The following is a 19,767-nucleotide window of genomic DNA, read 5'->3' on the forward strand; positions in this document are numbered from 1 at the left end:
TTACTTCTACGGTAGATCAACCTACATTGATTCAATATATAAATCATACCTTGTATTATCAATAATATCAACAATACCTTGATTCAGTGATGACTCATAAATAGATCCATAGTTTTTAAATTCACGTCCTTATTCTGTGCAACTTAGCTTACTCTTAACACCTACGTCATTTGAACCAACGATAAAAAAAATAAATAACGATTCATTATAAACTTAAATAATCAATCGCTCAACATCAACTTAAATATTGCAACAACAAAAAAAAAAACCGCGAAGACTGGTAATTTTGATCAAAAATGGCCTGCTGAGGAATGAGCAAACTTTAACTCAGCTTTTATCCAGACTCTCGGTTCACCTCTCGGCCAATAGTGGTGCTTATTAGCGACCGGTTTCTCAATGAAGTGACTACGCTTCAACTCAGCTTTCGTATGGACGATCGATTATTATTAATCCCAAGGTGGTATACCCCAGATTTTTTTCCACCCTCCTTTCTAGGTACCTCACCTTGCATTAATATTTTGATTTATTTTCCGTTTTCGCACGCGGATACCGATGAAGTATTCATTTTATTTTCTCTTTTCAGACATCCACCAGCCATCACCCTGTTTAGTATATGCTGCGGATCAAAACGTTTTGAAACAAGGTACAAGAATTTTGGATGAAGCAAGTATCATTTATCAAAATGATGATAATGAAGTTCTGATTACAGGTAAGGCATGTTATGTATGGGTGTTGCATTATATATTTGCGAATTATATAGGTGAGAATAGAATCAAGAATTTTATTGCTTTAGTGTATGATCATGGTAAATTCGATAACATTCGAAGGTTTTCAACAGCTGGTTGATGCAAAGATGAATTCAGGAAAGAAAGAAAATTTAACCGCCCTTGCAGGGAATCGAACCCACGTCCTCTCACTCGCCTGGAGAGCGAGCGCATCTACAAACCCAAGGAATCTCAATCTTTCATTAGAGCTCGTGTGCGCTGAACGGGACCGTATATGGACCTTCGGACCTTACTTAGACCAAAGCTCTGAATTGCTGGCACAGCCACTAGATGGCAGGACGGAGCTGAAACTAACCTACGTTAGGCCCGACTTTCCGAAATTAAGAAAGATTGAGATTCGTTAAGTTTGCAGTCTAAGTAGTCTAAGGGCATTCACTCGGCAAGTGAGAGGACGTAGGTTCCGTAGCCGGTCAATTTCTCGCACTCAACTTTCTCGCAGTGTCAATTCGTCGTGGTACAAATTTATCGCAGCTCCAATTCGTAGCTGTATAATTTTGCCGCCGTGTCAATACGTCGTGACGTCAATTTATATATTACTGCGCAGAATCAATTCGTCGAACGGTCGATTCTTCACTGTACGTGTTCTACGCGAGCTTGTATGTAGGTTTTTGTCTTTCTTACACGTGAAATAAAAAACATGAACAAAAGTATACACGCAGTTAACTGAAAATAATTATTTTTTGTCAATGCGGAAAGGTGATCGAAATTAAAATAACAATATCAATTACATTTAAAAATTTAACTGCATATAAAAATTTTATAATATTTGAAAATTCAGTTATAAAAATTTGAAATGTGAAATAATTGATTTTTGCTGTGATAAAATTTCAATATCATGTGGAAAAATTTCGGTTTGTATGATATTCCCTAAATTACAGTGAGCCTATGTTTAATGGTAAATTTCTATCTGCCCCCTGGGCTCGAGATTTTCTCCCCCTCCCCATTTCAGTCACCAACATTTACCATTACAGTATCTCCATAAGAACCTGAAATATTTAATTAATTAATAATTGAATTAAATTATTACTTAATTTTCACCGTATGAGCCACACTTCCCGCTTTTGAAGGGATTTCTATTTCTCACAGCGAAGGGAGTTGGGCGCAGATCAAGGGTAGAAATGTCAATGAATCAAGGGCAGACCATGTAATCACCAATAAGAAAGACGACTATGGGTCAGTCGCATAGATATAACCATTAATCTTATGTTTATAATCAGTCGCATATCTTTGGCTGGCTTGTTTGAATATTTTCACATAGCGTTTAAACTTTTGGTACAAGGTTGGTGTGCTTGGTCTACATATTTCTGTTGGCAAAAACATGGCATATTGCGAAAGCGAACGGGGAAATGATATGTGGGTTTACGTGTGTGTTTAAAAGTTTTTTTCCCATAATTCATGTTCAGAAATTAGAAAAACTTTTAATGCAATTGAATAAATTAGCCTATTATAAATTTTCTTTATATGAGTTTTTTGTTGTATCATAAAATAGAGATACAGATTATACAGATGACAAAAAATAATGTAGTACTTTTTAAATTAAGTTGTTTGAATTCAATTTAAATTGCAATAAATTGAAATATTGTCCTACGTATCGTTAAAAAAAGAAAACATTATGGAAGTTTAAAATAGCATCACTTTGTGTTATTCTATTAATCATCATCTGGCTTTTTATTGTAATATTCACGTTAGATAAGTGTTTAAATATAATGCTACTCAAAGGCACTGAAAATAAATAAAGTTTTAGATATTGTGGAGTGTTTTTATATGTACAACACGAATTGTTTTTAAAATTAAAATTATCCTAATAAATGTAGGCTATAATCAGAGGAGGATTTATAATTTTCCCACCTGTGCCTCCCATTCAAACCTTGCCTCCCTTCTTCCTTTCTAATTCATGTTCTTGATCACCAATTACTCAATTTTGGTTACGCCCTTTCACTTGAACTTGTCATCTTGGGGTAAAACCCGCATACCCCGTCCCCACCCCGGAAATATACCTCTCTGAATATAATCCTATATTGTCTGTTAATGTTAATTCTTTTGTGTTGAAAGAAGAAATTTTTACTAATCGTTGACTGGAGCCGTATGAGTGTCATGTACATGAAATTACATACAATGGTCTAATTAAAAGTCTGATTTCATTCTTTTTACTTGAAAGTTGTTACTTTAGAGTTGAAAAAAAAAAATCAAAAATCTATTGAAATTTGCAGTGGTGTCAGAGACAGGGATGCTGCGGGTTCCCAGGGTACTTTATGGAATAGGTATATGCACCCAGAGAAATGATTCAAAATCAAAATTTCCTACTTCAAGATCAAAACAAGAAACCCACAAGTTCCAACCACTTCCGGCATCTTTGGCCAGTCGAAGGTGCCGATATGAAAGAAACATTGAGGAAGGAGGGGGGCTGAAAATCGCCATTCATTCCGTATATAAGGACTCAAACCCGTACTCACAGGAGGCGAAATGGTGTATATTCATGAGTTATTGGAGTTGGGGGAGCTCAAATGGCATCAGGCCCCAGTTTTTGGCGCCCATGGTCGGAGTATTTGAATATTATTTCGGTGTGATAATACAAAGTGATATGAAATGTACATTGCATTGCAAAAAAATAATTTGAAAATAAAACTTTTTGCAGCTGTTACACAAAACTTGGATACATTGTCGATAAAAAATTCCTTAAAGATATATTCTCTGCATGGATACATTTAATAGTGAATTGCGGAAATCGCGCTGGCGGGGGGGGGGGGCCACATTGATCGCAATTTATTATCTCGATGTGCACCCCTAACGCCCCTCGCCTCAAGAAATGGAAATCCCTACAGAAAGCATGAACCGCGGCCTATACGATGGAAACTAAATTTTCAAAATTTATTTGATCCCAATTTATTATCTTGGTGTGCTCTCCAACGCCCCTCATTGCGAGAAATAGAAACCCCGACAGAAATGTGGCTTATATGGTGAAAGTTAAATTTTAAAAATTTATTTCATCTCAATTATATCCCAAACATGAACTTTAAAGCAATTCAAATTTGTCGCGACGAAATGAGCCTGCGACAAATTCGTACCGCGACGAAATGAGTCTGCGACGAATTGACCTAGACCCCATGGGTTGGATTCCCCACAAGCGCAGTTGAATTTTCTTTCTTTCCTGAATTCATCTTCCTTGTGAATGGCATCATCCTTGGATACAATAGAAAATTTTTGAAGCATATTGACCCGTGTTTCAACAATGATAATCAACTACCAAACACGATAAATATACTTCTAAATTTGTAATTTTTACATCCTTTTTAATTTGAAGCTGATAAAATTTGAAAATGAATTTCAGTTGCCAAAAAGAGAATAAATAATTCACATGTTTAAATTTTCTTTGAAGGTCCGCAGTTTCTTAAAAGTTTTTGATTTTAATGCTTTGGCATTCATTTTATTTAAAAACAAATTTTACAACGTCATAAGGAATCGATTTGATTTCGTTTTAGTAATTTGATTTTATAAAGCGACTGATTTTATATAAAACGGGTATTTTATCAGCGGTGGGTACTATATATAGTAATACACAAAGCACATCCAGTAATGAGTTAGGGCGCATAACTTATAAGAGGTATATTTTATTGACGTATAGTGTGTGTGTGTGTGTGTGTAACTCAGTTTTTTTTAAATATAAGTCTCAAAATTCAGTAATTTCACACCGTTTCTCCTGCTCACCATAGGAAATAGCAGTTGAAGGAAGTTTTCCAGCAAAGGAGAAGAATCACGTGTCAATTTTGGCGGAGAAAAAATAGGGTTTCTTTCTCTCTCTATCCTTATACCTCCTCTAAGGAAAGATCCCAGACAAGGGGCCCTGCTCCAGGAGGTGGGGCACATGTCAATACTCACTAAGAAGCTAGACAAGCTGCTATATGGTGTGAAAAATTATTTTCAACACATATTTGTCCGTAATACAGTTGCATATAGAATAGGACCTTTTATTAACGTTTGTTTTCAATTATTCTGGTCTCATACATAGTAATCACAAATCTGAACTATTGGAATGATTAAACCATGACCTATGCGAGGGGAGGGTTGCGAGGGTTCCAGCCTGGGAGCTCAGAACAATTCTTAATTTTTTTTGGTTTTTAAATTCACTGTAAAGGAAAAATTTGGCCTCTGAAAAATCTGGCCTAGGGCCTGCTACAGGATGTGAAGGCCGTGGATGAAACGCTTCTATGCTGAGCAAAAAAAAAAGACAAAATGGCTTGAGATTTATTTTTTCAAATAATTCTGTTGTGACACATTGATGAAGAACTAACTTCGAGGCGCGAATGCGAGCCGATCTCCTTGTTAAAAAAGCTCGCCAAAGAGAGCAACAGCCCTACAACGCTACAAGTGTTGAATCATTGCACTTCACTCACAATTTGAAATATAGATGGCAACACTAATTCACGCACAACGCCTTACACGCACTCAGACTGTTAGATACACACGCTCAAACTTCCGGTACAACTCAATCAGTAGTAAATTTTCCACGGCGATAAACCGGATTTTTGCTCGTTTTGAAAGTAAAGAAAGATTGATGAACTATATATTCTACTTCCTTTTTTAAGTTAGTTTGCTCTTACTTAAATGGGTTTTGGGATATTTTTGTACAATTAACTCTGGAAAAACGAACCTCACTTTTTTGAACAGTTAATGTTTATTTTTTCAGTTCAGTAAAACTACTGTGTATTGCTCAGATGTTTGTGGCGCCAAGCGAAGCAAAGCAGCACTCATTTCAGATTACTGACGGCGTTGGAAAAAAGACAAATAATTCAGCCGACATCCTCTAAAGAAGGTGGTATCTTCTTTGGAGGACTATCTATGGAAGGTGTTGGTAAAGTGGTCAGGAAGAAAAAAAAATAAAGGGGGGTTCTTTCCGTGACTAGAGGCTGCTGCTCTCGTCCCAGCTGACCACAAAGAACATTTCAATAGCTCAATTTCGGCTGTCTTTGAAAGTAAAACGACAGAACATTCTACTGATTTTAACGACGCCCGTCATATGAGAAAGGATCTTCTGCAACAAAGATGCTTTTATTGGCAACGGTCGTGGCTTTGGTGAGTGTCTTTGGGCTATGGTTGACCATCTGGGGGGATAGAAACAGTGTTAAGTGGCTATAAATTGAATGGATGAATTCGATTACAATACGATTTTTTTAAACTCGTTTGGGAACCGAATGAGATGAAGCTGGTCAATCCAGAACAACATCCGTTTGCAGTCACTAATTGGAATATAAAGAAATCATGCTACAGAATGGTAGGCGGGGTCATGCGATTCCGTTTACTGGTCCTAAGGACAGCTCTCCTCATGTGACGATTTCCTGAAAAAAAAGGTGGGGAAAAATGTGGAGCTTTTGGCAGAACCTACATTTTTGTGAACTGTATACAGTGTTACAAAACTAAATTCGATTATAAGCGTGGGGATTACAAAACGGGAAAAACTGCTCTTCATTCTACACTTTCCTGACGAAAACAAAGTAAGTAAATATCAAATATACTCATTTCTGATAAGTTCATACGTTTTTGTAGTTTGTGAGAGTTTTCTTTAATGATAATTTATGAACAATCACCACAATTAAATCTTGGGTAACTTGGAATCCTCTGTTATACGTGTATTCAATAAGGCGTAAGACTCATAATTTTTTTATACGATAATATTTTTTTATTCATCGATAAATTGAAAAAGTTTGAGCTAGTGCTCGTTTAAGAAATTAAAGTAAAAAAGGAATATTTATTGTGTATTTTAGTTTCATTTTGGGTGCAAAACCACATGAATTTGATTCCATCGAGCTTTACTGGAGGGAGTATGACGTCCACGGTCTCCGCCTTGGCAGTGCTGAGAACGGTGTCCCCTAACATCTCCGTTGGAAGATCCCGTGACTCGGTGAAAACAAACACGATTCCCCATAGAGATCAATGTTAAAATTGCCGATTTTAGCATAGAAATGCGGAAATTTAGTGGGATTTTTCGCCACATCAATAGTTTTAAAAATTGAATTGAATTGTTTTATTTTCGAAACAATTGAGTTCGCTTAGAAATAAGAAGCCCAGAAAATTAAATATAAAATAATGAGCCAGACTCACTTTTGAGGTGGATATACATGCAATAACATTAATTTCAGCTTTTTTATTTATATCTTCTCAAGTACGAAAATGAGAATTAATGTCTCCGTATTGTCTTATATTATCCAATTGCATCAATCCATACAAAACTGTGCATCCAAAATATTCGCTCGCTGTAGCTGGTGTAAAATACGTTTCTGTTTATGCAGAAAATTTCTTCAATGAGCTTCATATTTGTAACTCATTCAATTTATAAAGAAATTAACCCTTTCATTCAACCTGAATCAATTGTAATCAATTATATCTGTTGTAAACTATGCAAGATAGTAATGATGCATCTAATCTGCATATTCTGGTTTTCGAGGGATACTTTTAAGAAGATATTTTTCAAATATTAACGCCTCTAAATACAGCATAAAGCACGTTTTGATAGTATAAACGCATTAGATATTTTCGCTAATTTTCAAGAACGCAAAGTCACCAATTGATGCTAACTGTACGGGTTTGGCATCCCACACCCAATTTTCAACATTAACTTACTCCTCTCCTAAGCCTCTCCGCAGCTACTTTTTTCCCAGTACATATATTAAGCCATCTACTAACGCCTGCAAAAATTTCGTCAAATTCTATGAGTTTAGCTTGGGAGCGTTTCCTTGTCAGGTGCGAAGAGGATATGACTGACTTCATGGAATGGGTAAAAAACATTCCAGTTTATATTAGTGAATGTACATTGTTTATATTTTGCGATAAAATTACTGTTTATTAAAATTACGGAGAGCGAATTTTCGCTCTCCTTAACTTGAATTTTGATTGTTCGACATGAACAACATGACGATATACACTAGGATCGAGCGAAAGAAACTTTTTCTTGAAATTCATATTGCCTGAGTCATTATGCGGACGGCTACCAAATGTAACAGTAATAAATTACTTCAAAATGTCTTCATGATGCTGTAGAGCAGTGGTGCGCAAACCGTGGGTCGCGTCAGTGAACTAAGGGGGTCGCGAGAGATTCTCTAAAATAAAAACTTCCAGATAAGAAATTCATTTTTATTTAAAAATATGTCAAAACTAAACAATGCCTTTATTCAGCTGAACCAATTACCATGTATCATGCAATGTAATTTTATCAAATTCTACTTGTACAATAATCAATGTATCTGCTCCATCATGCCAGAATCACGAATGTGATTGCAAAACGAGAACGTGGGAAATGACTGGAAGTTATTTTGCTAAAATGTTTTGTAACGTGTGTTTGCATACACACTCACGTTTCAGGCACAACTTATATAGCAAAACAAGATATCCAAACAGCTGATTTAAAAACAAGAAATTTGTACAGTCGTGCTTCTCTCTCTGGCGCATGCGGCGGACGATATCAAGTTAGTACTTTTGCAGGGTGACAGAGAGAATCACCCGATTTCAAAATTGTATATTTATTAAAAATTAAAACACAGAATAGAATGATACGTAATTTGTTAGCATACGGGGTAAAATGTGACTACGTTTTATGAATAATTTTTGTTAATGGGGTCGATTTCAGGTGTAGAATCATTTTGAAATCGGAGGATGCTTTCTTAATCACCCTATATATGAAAATAAAGGACCATACACCTCACTAAACTCCCGTTTTGAATAAGGACACAAAATACATCAAAAAACAAATATATTTATGATATTAAAAAAAGTAATTGAATATCTTTGGTTTAGCTTGCAGTCTGATTCATGCTGGACTTTCATATGGATAACGCCAGGTACCCGTTACAACCAAGACAACATCATTGAACGACACCGTTACGGTGGTGCAGCATTGCTCGTTTAGAGTGGAATTATACTGGGTTCGAGAACAGATCTGCATGTTCAAACCGGAACCATGAAAGCCCAAATTTATCGGGACATCATTCTGGAACAGCATGTACGTTTGTTTAGGGGTGCCATGGGCGCAGAATTTGTATTTATGGATGACAACGCCCGTCCTCACCGAGCAAACATCGTAAACGAATGCCTTGAATCTGAGGATATAACCCGTATGGAATGGCCAGGATTCTCACCTGATTTGAATCCGATAGAGCATGTGTGGAACATGCTTGGCCGACGAGTTGCAGCCCGTCAACCACCTCCTACATGTGTACCGGAACTTCGGAGAGCATTGCTTGCTGAGTGGAGTGATCTTCCCCAAGATCAGATCGATCCTTTGATACTCAGCATGCCTAGGCGTTGTACGGACTGTATTTCATAGCATGGGAGACATACAATACAAATACAGCACCACAACAGGCAAAATGCACAGCAAGGTGGCTGAGAAAAAGATGCCCGTAACAAATATGGATATCATATATTTCAAAAATACAGCAACCCAATTAAAAATGCAATTAACACAAATTATAAACAATATATACACATGATAAAATATTATACAACGCCCATAAAGAATACTTATGGTTGTCTTATTCTAAGAATGGATAGATTCTCGATTTACCCCAACATGTTTATCGTATTTCTTTTTAAACGTGTTAATTGTGTTACAATTTACTACCTCCGGGGGTAAGCTATTCCATTTATTAACAACCCTATTAGAGAAAAATTCCCTACGACACCATAATCTTGCATTGTTCCTCACCAATCGATACTGGTGTCCCCTTGTAAAAGCAGTCGACTGGCTGTGTACTAAAAGTTCATGGTCCATCCTATCCATCCCATTGAAAATTTTGAACACTTCGATCATATCTCCTCGATACCTGCGTTCATCCAATGTAAACATATTCAAAAAATGAAGTCTCTCTTCATAACTCAAGCCCTGTGTGCCAATAAGGACACGTGTAGCTCTTCTCTGCACACCTTCAACCAAGTCTATATCCCTGTGTAGGGGTGTATGGCCTCCAGAACCTTACAGCATACCTTACAGCGAACTAAACCTCGAAAAAGCGGAAGAATGACTTTAGGACAATGCGAAACGTCCTTTTGGAAAATGAGACCAAGCATTCTATTCGCTTTTTTGACCACCGCTGAACAATGTTCAGAAAACCTAAGCCGCTCGTCAATGAGAATTCCCAAATCGGTGACCCTAGCTGCATCTGGGATAGTGACACCATTCAACTCGTAAGAGAACCGTGGGTTGCTTGAACCAAAATGAGCGACCATGCACTTATCAACGCTAAACGTCATGCGAATTTGCTAGTTATCCCATCGATACCCTGATCGAGTTTATCAATAAAAATTGAAAAAAGTATGGGGCCAAGGACACTTCCTTGAGAGACTCCACTTGTGACGCCTGTCCAACCAGAGAATTCCCCGTTCACCATAACTCGTTGCGACCTATCTCTTAACCACGATTCTATCCAATTCATCAAGTTGTCCCCAATTCCAATCTCGTGTAAACACTTCAAGAGTTTACCATGTTGGACCCGATTGAGTGCCTTCTGAAAATCAAGGTGAACAACATCTACATTTTTGCTCTTACCCAAAGCCTTAGTCACGTGATCATACAAGCAAAGGAGGTTAGTTACCCATGACTTCCCCTTCCTGAGCCCATGCTGATTACCCTGAGGACCCTGGGATAGATATCATCTGGTCCTGGTGCTTTGCTTGCACATACATTTTTTAGAAGATTTAGGACCTCCACGTCTTCCACTTGAATATCGTTGAGGGTTTTATTACTCCATGCAACACCCGTAAATCGAATATCATTATCTCCATTACATTATCGAATATCATTGCCTCCGACAATACATTATTCTCATCTATCCACTTCACAAACTCCCTTTTGATAATAATTTCCAAAATTTTCGAGAGGGAGCTCGTCAAACTGACTGGACGATAATTGGACACAGCTTCTCTACTACCCTTCTTAAATATCGGAACAACATTAGCAAGTTTCCAATCCCTTGGGACGATACCCTCAGCAACCCTACTCCTGTATATCTGTGCGACTTTCCCTAACAATTCATTAGCACATTCCCTGAGGACCCTGGGATAGATATCATCTGGTCCTGGTGCTTTGCTTGCACATAAATTTTTTAGAAGATTTAGACCTCCACGTCTTCCACTTGAATATCGTTGAGAATTTTATTACCCTATGCAACACCCGTATATTGAATATCATTATCTCCATTAAAAACCGATGCGAAAAAGTCATTGAAAGCACTACATATGCCTACATTGCTGTCTAACATAGAGCCTCCTATTGAGAGGTGGCCAACTGTCCCCTTACATCCATTATTGACGTATCGAAAAAATGATTTTGGGTCAGAGATAATGTTATCTGCCAACCTAGATTCAACTTCCTTTTTACTATCCCTTATCGCTTTCTTCAACACTCTTCTTTTATCAGTAAACAATGATAGGTCACCTCGTCCACTTTTATACTCCCTGAATGCTCTTTTCTTTTCAAGATAGAGGTTACGCACGCTATCCGTGAACCATAGAGGGTGCGATGTACAAACACGCCTTTTTCGAACAAAGGGTATGACGTCGTGCAAAACAGAGGACAGTTTTGTACTAAATTCCTCCCATTGACTTACCACCCCTACTGATTCCAACCGGTCTTTGAAAACTTCCGCTAACCTTCCTCTCAAAACATCAAAGTTGGTTCTCCGAAAACAAGGAACCAGTCTTTTGTTATCAACCTTACGTGAGGAAAAGTTACAGTGAAATCTGACGATACGATGATCACTGGAAGAAAATTCTTCTCCTACCGAAACATGTTCAACAAGATCCTCAGAACTAGTGACAACTAAATCCAAAATAGCAGTACCCCTAGTGGCTTCTGATACATGCTGATAAAAAAATTTTCGAGCACCAACTTAAGAAACTCTCTTTCATACTGATCTCTAGATGAAAGGTTCTCCCATTGAATACCTGGGTAATTGAAATCCCCTAGTATGAGAACCCTCTTACACTTACACATGTAGGAAATTTCATCATGCAATTTGACGATGTAGTTTGGATCCCCATTCGGTGGATTGTAACAAACCCCAACAATAAGTTTATGACGTCTTTTATTCTAAAGCTCAACCCATTCAGTTTCAATATCACTTCTCTTCACGTTACACTCTATACAATGTATTAACTATCATACCAACCATGTAATAGTACATTTTCGTAAAGGAAATATTTTTTACAATTGTTCCAGGGAGCAAAAATCGTAGTTTTTATGAATGGTATCATACATACACCATCGTTTTTGTTCTTTATCTTTTGTTTAATAAATGGGCAAATGAAAAAGTAACATTTGTTTTGTTTCTGAATCTTTATTTGCCGGAACTGGCATTATCCTCAATTTATGGACATGAGTGTAACTCAAAAAATATTGTCCTGTTTCATTGATTGTAATCTGATTAAAACGACAGCGTATTAAAATGATCGCGTAGTAAACAGAACGCACTGTATGCACCTTCCCCAAAAAAATGTTGACTTGATAGTGAAAGAGAACAAATTAAAACATTTTCGCAAAAAGTATTGATTTGGTTAAAAAAAATTTCAAGTAGATCTCATTTGGCTAACACTTTAAAAATCTGGTGATAAATTTGCCAATGTAGTGGATGAAACTAATACGTAATTACTCGTAACAACAAGGTTATACTATCACACTGCATTGACATTAAAATCGCCAATCGTGAAAGAAGAAGGCCGAACTTGGCTTCTAATGGGATTGAATATTTCAGTTCATTTTTAAGAAGTGACAACCCGCTGCTGGCGGAATGAAATGCACTTTGGTTCGGTGTTTGGCATATAACTGACCGTTAGAAAAATGACACGTCACAAAATTTTAAAAGCTTATAACTCACCTAATGTTCGTCTGATCGAAAAACGAAAAATAATTTTCTGTATTAGTTTTTCACAAGGAATCACGTGTGTAATTATTGGGCGGTCGATAGTTACCACCCTGTATATATTTAATTGCCGGGACAACACAGATTTATTTTACAAAACAGCTATATACACGTACTCGCATACAGCGATTAGACGAAATACGTTAAACAGAGAGCGACTGACAAATATAATCTCGTTTCTTCGAGAAAACTCGACGAACTGCTCTAGTTCTCTGCTGGTGGCGCTACTATATAGAGAAAAGGAGAGAATATTCCAGAAAAATCCCCACAATTCTAGTGATATCTTTACACTTGGTGCTAAGACATCGCCAAATCATCGGAGTTGTCACCTGCTTGTTGTGAACTTGGCGATATTTACAGAGAAATGCATTAATGGCGAAAAAGTACATAATAAATAAGTATAGACTATTTACCTAATTTTCGTAACATTATTATATCACTTATGAGAAACGTGTGTTATCGAACAGCAACTTTTGCTGCCACCTATCAAATGAAAGTATTATGATTCTTCGCTTGTGAAATTGATGATTGGTTCTTGATTTTTACCGCATGAAAAAATTGATATATTAGATAATATTTTATAAGCAATAATATTAGTTAGAATATCTAACTAATATTCCTCAAATTTTAAATAAGAATAATATCCTCGAAATTTCAACAGTTGTTGTTGTGGTTTTCTACGGTGCGTGCAGCGGGAAATCTCTGATTGGTTAAAAACCTGAAATTCACATTTTTTAACCAATCAGCGTTTTCACGCTGCAAGTAACCTGCTCCTAGGAAAACCTGGCTTAAAGAGTCGAATTCAAAATAAACCGGCAACAACAGCAAAGGAGGAAGAAAGAAAAGAAAAATGGTGGAGCCAATCACAAACAAGAACGTGATAGTGATGCTGATGGAGAAAAAATTATTTTTGTAGAAACTGTTGCCAGATTTTTGAGAAAGGTGGTGTGCTAGTTAGGTCGTTGACCAACTGGTTTTAGTTTTTATTGATGTGGAATAATCGATTCCACATTTAATGTGGATTCGAAGAAGTTCAAGTCAGACGGTGAGGGGCATTTATGAATAATTTTGGCTGAAGAAAAGTCAAATTTATGGTCAAAGGACCAGCAATGTTGGGCTATGGATGAGCGGTTAATATCTTGGTTGGTTACGTATCTTCTATGCTCATTTAAACGGTATTTTAGGGTAACGGTATTTTATTCATTTAACGGTATTTTATTTCAAGTTTAGTGACCTATATATGATAATCCGCATTGGAATGAAATGCTGTAGATGCCCCAGTTGTTGAGTGTGTGGTGTCTCACGCAGACGACCCCCCAAGAGTCGGGTCAACGACCTCGAGTGTGTCACGTGATCCCGGGTACTGGAGACGACCGTCTGGAAAACAGCAGAGCAGAGAGTCACTGCACACGAAAGCGTGAGGTTCAAAAATTTGTATGCCTTTCTTACTTTTTCATTAACCCAGATATTCATTATGTGTCGTCGTAATAAATGTTTATTTCGAAGCTGTGGCTCTGTGTAGTGACTCCGCAGTGGTGACCAGCGACGTTTAGGAACATTAACCATCAAAAAAAGTCCATCTTCATTGAAGATTTCATCTCATGCATTTTCGGAAATTTTCTTCTTTCCGAGCCTCCATTATGTTTGTGGTTACGACGACTCGATTCTTCCCTCAAACAGGCCCCTGAAGAACAGACCCCTCTCGCCCACGCATCATCGTCTGCTCTTCTTCTCTTCTGGTGTGGCCTCCTCCTCTCTCGTCTTCTCTTCTTTTTTTTTCTCTCTCCCGTTGGAGCTGAGCGATGGCGGAAGAAAATGCTCAAGTTTCGAGGATTGGACTTCGATTACCTCCGTTTTGGAAATCCAATGTCCAACTATGGATTCAACAGTGCAACAGTGCTTTTCAACTCAGTGGAATCACTAACGATGACACGAAGTATGCAGCCTTGGTCTCTTCCTTGGACGGAGAATGCTTGTCTTTCGTCTCGGATCTGATATTAAATCCTCCGGCAATCAACCGCTATCAAGCCTTGTCGGATCGCCTCATAAAGGAGTTCGCTGCTACGGAACATCAAAAAGTCGAGGAACTTTTGAACGAGCTACAGCTGGGTGATCAAAAGCCAAGTCAACTGCTGCGAAAGATGAAAGAACTCTCCGGCAACAAAGTCACTGACGAGTTCTTGCGCACCTTGTGGATGCAACGCTTACCGCAAAATATTCAAGCAGTGTTATTGGTTTCCAGTGAGCCATTAGATCAACTTGCTGTCCTAGCCGACAAAGTGGCTGAAGTCACTACCCAAAATTACGTGTGTCGAATCCATCCATCGTCGTCATCTCAAATGCAGTCGACTCCAGATCGAACCGATTCGACATCGGCCATCGAGACGCTCACCAAACAAGTGGCAGAGCTAACGGCTACGGTGAATCGACTCTCTAGAGGGAGATATCGCAGTAACTCCCAACAGCGACGAGCTAGGCGTTCACCATCTCGTTCAAGTCGAGCACGGGATATCTGCTTCTATCACAACAAGTTCGGTGAGAAAGCCCGCTACTGCCGTCAGCCATGTAAATTCCAGAAAAAAAACGACGACCTTCCATCATCGCTGGTATGATGGAATCGGGCAACAAATCCAGCAGGCTCTTCGTGATTGACAGAGTTACGGGTGACCATTTCCTTGTCGACTCTGGCAGTGAAGTTTCTGTTATACCACCTAAAAAAAATTCGTCAGCACTACATCCAAGTTTCCATTTGTTCGCCGCTAACAACAGCAAGATTCTTGCCTATGGTTCCACTGTCAAGAAACTTGATTTAGGTCTCCGGAAACCTTTTTCCTGGACATTTCTCGTAGCTGACGTCACTTCACCAATACTTGGAGCTGATTTTCTCAGCAACTTCAACCTAATCGTTGATGTGCGAAACCGACGACTCATCGATTCGCAAACATCATTACGGGTACTCGGATCGATCAAGCCCACAACACAACCTTCCGTCACTACCATTGGAGATTCTGAATACAGTGCTATATTTCAAGAATTCCCAGATGTCTTAAACCCTTCACAGATCGGTAAAACAGTGAAACATGTGACGAGACACCATATCATCACTCGAGGACCACCGGTGGCTTCGAAGCCTCGACGTCTCAACCCAAAAATTCAACAACAGGTGAAAACCGAGTTTGAATTCCTTTTGGAACAAGGGATTATCCGGCCCTCCAAAAACCCTTGGAGCTCACCGTTACATATTGTGCCCAAGGCAGATGGTACTGTACGTCCTGTCGGTGATTATCGTCGTCTAAATAGTGTTACGGAATTTGATTCTTACCCGATACCCCATATTCAAGACTTTTCTCAAGAATTGCATGGTAAGTCTATTTTTTCTAGACTAGACATCTTCAAGGCATACCATCAGATCGGCATTGCCGAAGAAGATATACCGAAAACCGCAATCACAACCCCTTGGGGTTTATTCGAGTATACAAGATTGAGCTTCGGTCTCGTAAATGCCGCTCAAACTTTTATGCGGTTCATGCATGAAGAGGTTTACCTATTACGAGGTTTACCATTCTGCTATGTATATCTTGATGATATTCTATGCTTTTCTGAAAATGCCGAAGAACACAAAATTCATTTAAAACAAATATTCCAACGTCTTCAACAGTATGGCTTAGTTTTAAATGTGTCAAAATGCATATTTGGTGTTTCTGAGCTTGAATTTCTGGGACATGTGATCAAACCATCGGGTATCACACCTCGTCCAGACAAAGTGCGAACTGTACTCGATTTCAAGCAACCGGAAACAATTGAGCAATTGCGTAAATTTTTAGGTCTCATAAATTTTTATCGCCGTTTCCTACCGCATGCAGCTGAGACACAAGTGCCACTGCATGATCTATTGAAAGGTTCTACGAAAAAAAGAAAAGACAAAACAAAAGTTGTGTGGTCTACATCAACTTTGAAAGCATTTGAAGATTGCAAAAAGTTACTAGCTGATGCCGCATTGCTGGCACATCCATCCCCGTCTGCCCAATTAGCTCTACACGTAGATGCTTCCGACTATGCTATAGGCGGTGCACTGCACCAGGTGACGGTTGCTGAGCAACAAGAGGGGGATAAAGAACTAGAGGAACTCTTAAAGAGCAAATCAGCTTTGCAACTGAAGAAAGTATTTCTTCCAGACGCAGCTAAAGCGCTCTACTGCGATTTATCAACAGGTGCTGTTCGACCTTATATTCCAGAAAAATTTCGATATGATGTGTTTTGGAATATGCACAAACTCTCACACCCAGGAATTAGACGTACTATTGATTTGGTCAGAAAGCGATTCATTTGGCCATGTCTAGCTAAAGACTGTGCTAAATGGACAAAAGTGTGCATACCATGCCAAAGATCCAAAGTGCACAAGCACACGAGAACCACGCTACAATCGTTTGTGGAACCTTCCCAACGATTTCAACATATTCATTTGGATATCATTGGCCCACTGCCTATTTCCGATGGATATTCTTATTGCCTAACAATGATAGACCGGTTTTCACGATGGCCAGAAGCGGTACCTATCCGCGACATCACAGCAACCACGGTAGCTACAGCTTTTCTTTCCACCTGGATCTCTCGATACGGCATACCTTTGACAGTAACAACTGACCAAGGTCGCCAATTCGAATCGCAGCTATTCCGAGAGCTTTCCAAATTCATCGGAGCAAAACGGGTTAGGACAACTGGATACCATCCACAGGCGAACGGTATGTTGGAAGAGTGGCATCGCCCTCTCAAAGCCGCGTTGAAATGCAACCAAACCCATAAATGGACTGAAGTATTACCTACAGTTCTACTCGGTCTTCGGTGCTCTCTGAAACAAGATTTCGGGTGCACGCCTGCAGAACTACTGTACGGAGAAACTTTACGATTACCTTTGTGAATTTTTCCAAGCACGAGCTAATTCCAACTCAACTGACGCTTCCGAGTTTCTACAAATGCTGAGAACTCATGTCCAAACTTTCCAGCCACGACCAATCAAACGGCATGGAGGACATCCTACATTTGTTCACAATGATTTGAAAACTACTTCTCACGTTTTCGTGAGAACTGATAGGGTGAAACGTCCTCTGGAACAGCCATTTGAAGGACCATACAGAGTGATCAGCCGGACCGACAAAGTGTTCAACGTGGACATAAGAGGAAAATCAGTGTCAGTGTCAGTCGATCGGCTTAAACCGGCATTTCTCGTGAATCCGACGGTGAAGCCGGTACCTGTATCTCCAGATGTACCAACTGCAGTTACGTCTGATTTAGTTACTCTGCAGTTACTCGCAGCTGATTCTGCTGTGAAACCAGTCAGAACCACTCGTTCTGGACGTACTGTCCACTTTCCAGATCGCCTGCAGTGCTCGTGATCACTGATGCTACTCCATAGTACGCGATCATCTCTTATTACTCGTGATCACTGGGGAGGGAGTGTGTGGTGTCTCACGCAGACGACCCCCCAAGAGTCGGGTCAACGACCTCGAGTGTGTCACGTGATCCCAGGTACTGGAGACGACCGTCTGGAAAACAGCAGAGCAGAGAGTCACTGCACACGAAAGCGTGAGGTTCAAAAATTTGTATGCCTTTCTTACTTTTTCATTAACCCAGATATTCATTATGTGTCGTCGTAATAAATGTTTATTCCGAAGCTGTGGCTCTGTGTAGTGACTCCGCAAGTGGATCAATGGGATCTTTTAGTTTAGAGAAACTAAGCTTATTGACGGGGGTGAAAATCACAGAAAAATTATAGTTTCGAAGGATTTTAGCTAACTGGTTTTTTGGTAGAAAGGCAAAATGATAAATTTTTTTGTGATCAAGGCCTGGTTAGGTTTGCTGTGTAGATTATATCAATGAGAGAGCTGCGGTAGCCACGATCGACTGCCGTTGCTTTTTTGAAATTGAGTTCAACTACAAGTAGCGTCGGTGAGGAGCAGATGTTAATGGCTCCCTTCACGTATGTATAGAACGAGGCATATTTTTGTGTCGGGGGATGCGCAGAGAGGTTGTGGGGGGGGGGGGGGTAAAGAAACAGCTAACGGTTTACGAAAGTCAGTGGTAGAGGAAGTTTGTTTGTGAAGAATGATCAATACGTCCAGGACGTATACCAATGTACGCTAAACTGAACACACACAAACGCATTTCAAACACTTTCCTTATTACAAAAGCACGAAAGATAACAAAAATGTTTGGAATCCTTAACTTATACTGCAAAATTAGAGTCAACTTTTGCAACAGTATTTTAGTATGTGATTCAACATGCATAACCGGGAAATAAAAAATATTCAATAAAAAATGATTACAATACTTCATAATTAATTAGATTTTATAAACCATGTGTTTCTCTTTTTCAACCAAAATATTCTTTATGCTTTTTAATCATAGCACCGAATTATTTTCGAACAAATAAACGAAATATTTTACAGGCAAATTTTCGGTTATTATTTAATCGTTATTTCTTATACTTGAGCTCTGATTTTTTTTCCTCTATCATATGAATTTGCTTTTGAAAAAAATGTAAAACATCATTTTTTTCAGACGTGAAAGTGAAAATTTCGTATTTAACAATATTTAGAGTCATAATTTTTAAGTTGAGGATTTAAATTCATGTTATATGCTAAATCAATACGTGTGATAAATTTTAGGGCGTACACCTTCAAACTATTTATTCCAGAGGAAATGGGTTGAATGACAAAACTGTTCATTTGGAGGAAAACAAGAGTTTAAATATTTTGCAAACAATGATGACTCCTTATCAACATGAATATTCAGATTTCAAATCGGTAAATTATTGGTTTATTTTATGAATTAATTCTGATGTGCTAAAATGTGCATTCAACATGACTGATGTCTAGATGGATGACAAGCTATTTTAGGAAGCTTTTTTTTCATGTGTGGGCTTCTCTCTCTCTCTCTCTCTCTCTCTTCTCTTCTCTCTCTCCTGCCAACGACTGAAACATCGTGTGGGCTGGATCAAACAAAGCATAATATTTAGCAACCTATTATATTTAATAATTATACACAGGTTACGGTAAAAGTGGAAAATTCGGTGATTA

General features: G+C 38.6%; 2 protein-coding genes across 6 annotated transcripts in view; both read left to right on the forward strand.

Moving 5' to 3' along the window:
• Positions 1–19,767, forward strand: part of sev (receptor protein-tyrosine kinase sevenless) — a 1,896,734-nt gene that overhangs the window by 773,333 nt on the left and 1,103,634 nt on the right. For all 5 annotated transcript variants that reach the window (XM_089239534.1, XM_089239532.1, XM_089239533.1 and 2 more), the window contains one exon: positions 584–709. In XM_089239534.1, coding sequence (XP_089095660.1) covers positions 584–709 — 126 coding nt within the window. The remainder of the gene's footprint in view (positions 1–583; positions 710–19,767) is intronic.
• On the forward strand, positions 14,494–15,346 carry LOC149080420 (uncharacterized). The gene has a single exon (XM_089238554.1). The coding sequence runs from the start codon at positions 14,494–14,496 to the stop codon at positions 15,301–15,303; it is 810 nt and encodes a 269-aa protein (XP_089094680.1). The 3' UTR covers positions 15,304–15,346.

This window comes from Pholcus phalangioides, unplaced genomic scaffold (assembly GCF_987345545.1).
Source record: "Pholcus phalangioides strain wild (caught in Gottingen) unplaced genomic scaffold, Ppha-v1.0 ptg000011l_1, whole genome shotgun sequence".
NCBI lineage: Eukaryota > Metazoa > Arthropoda > Arachnida > Araneae > Pholcidae > Pholcus > Pholcus phalangioides.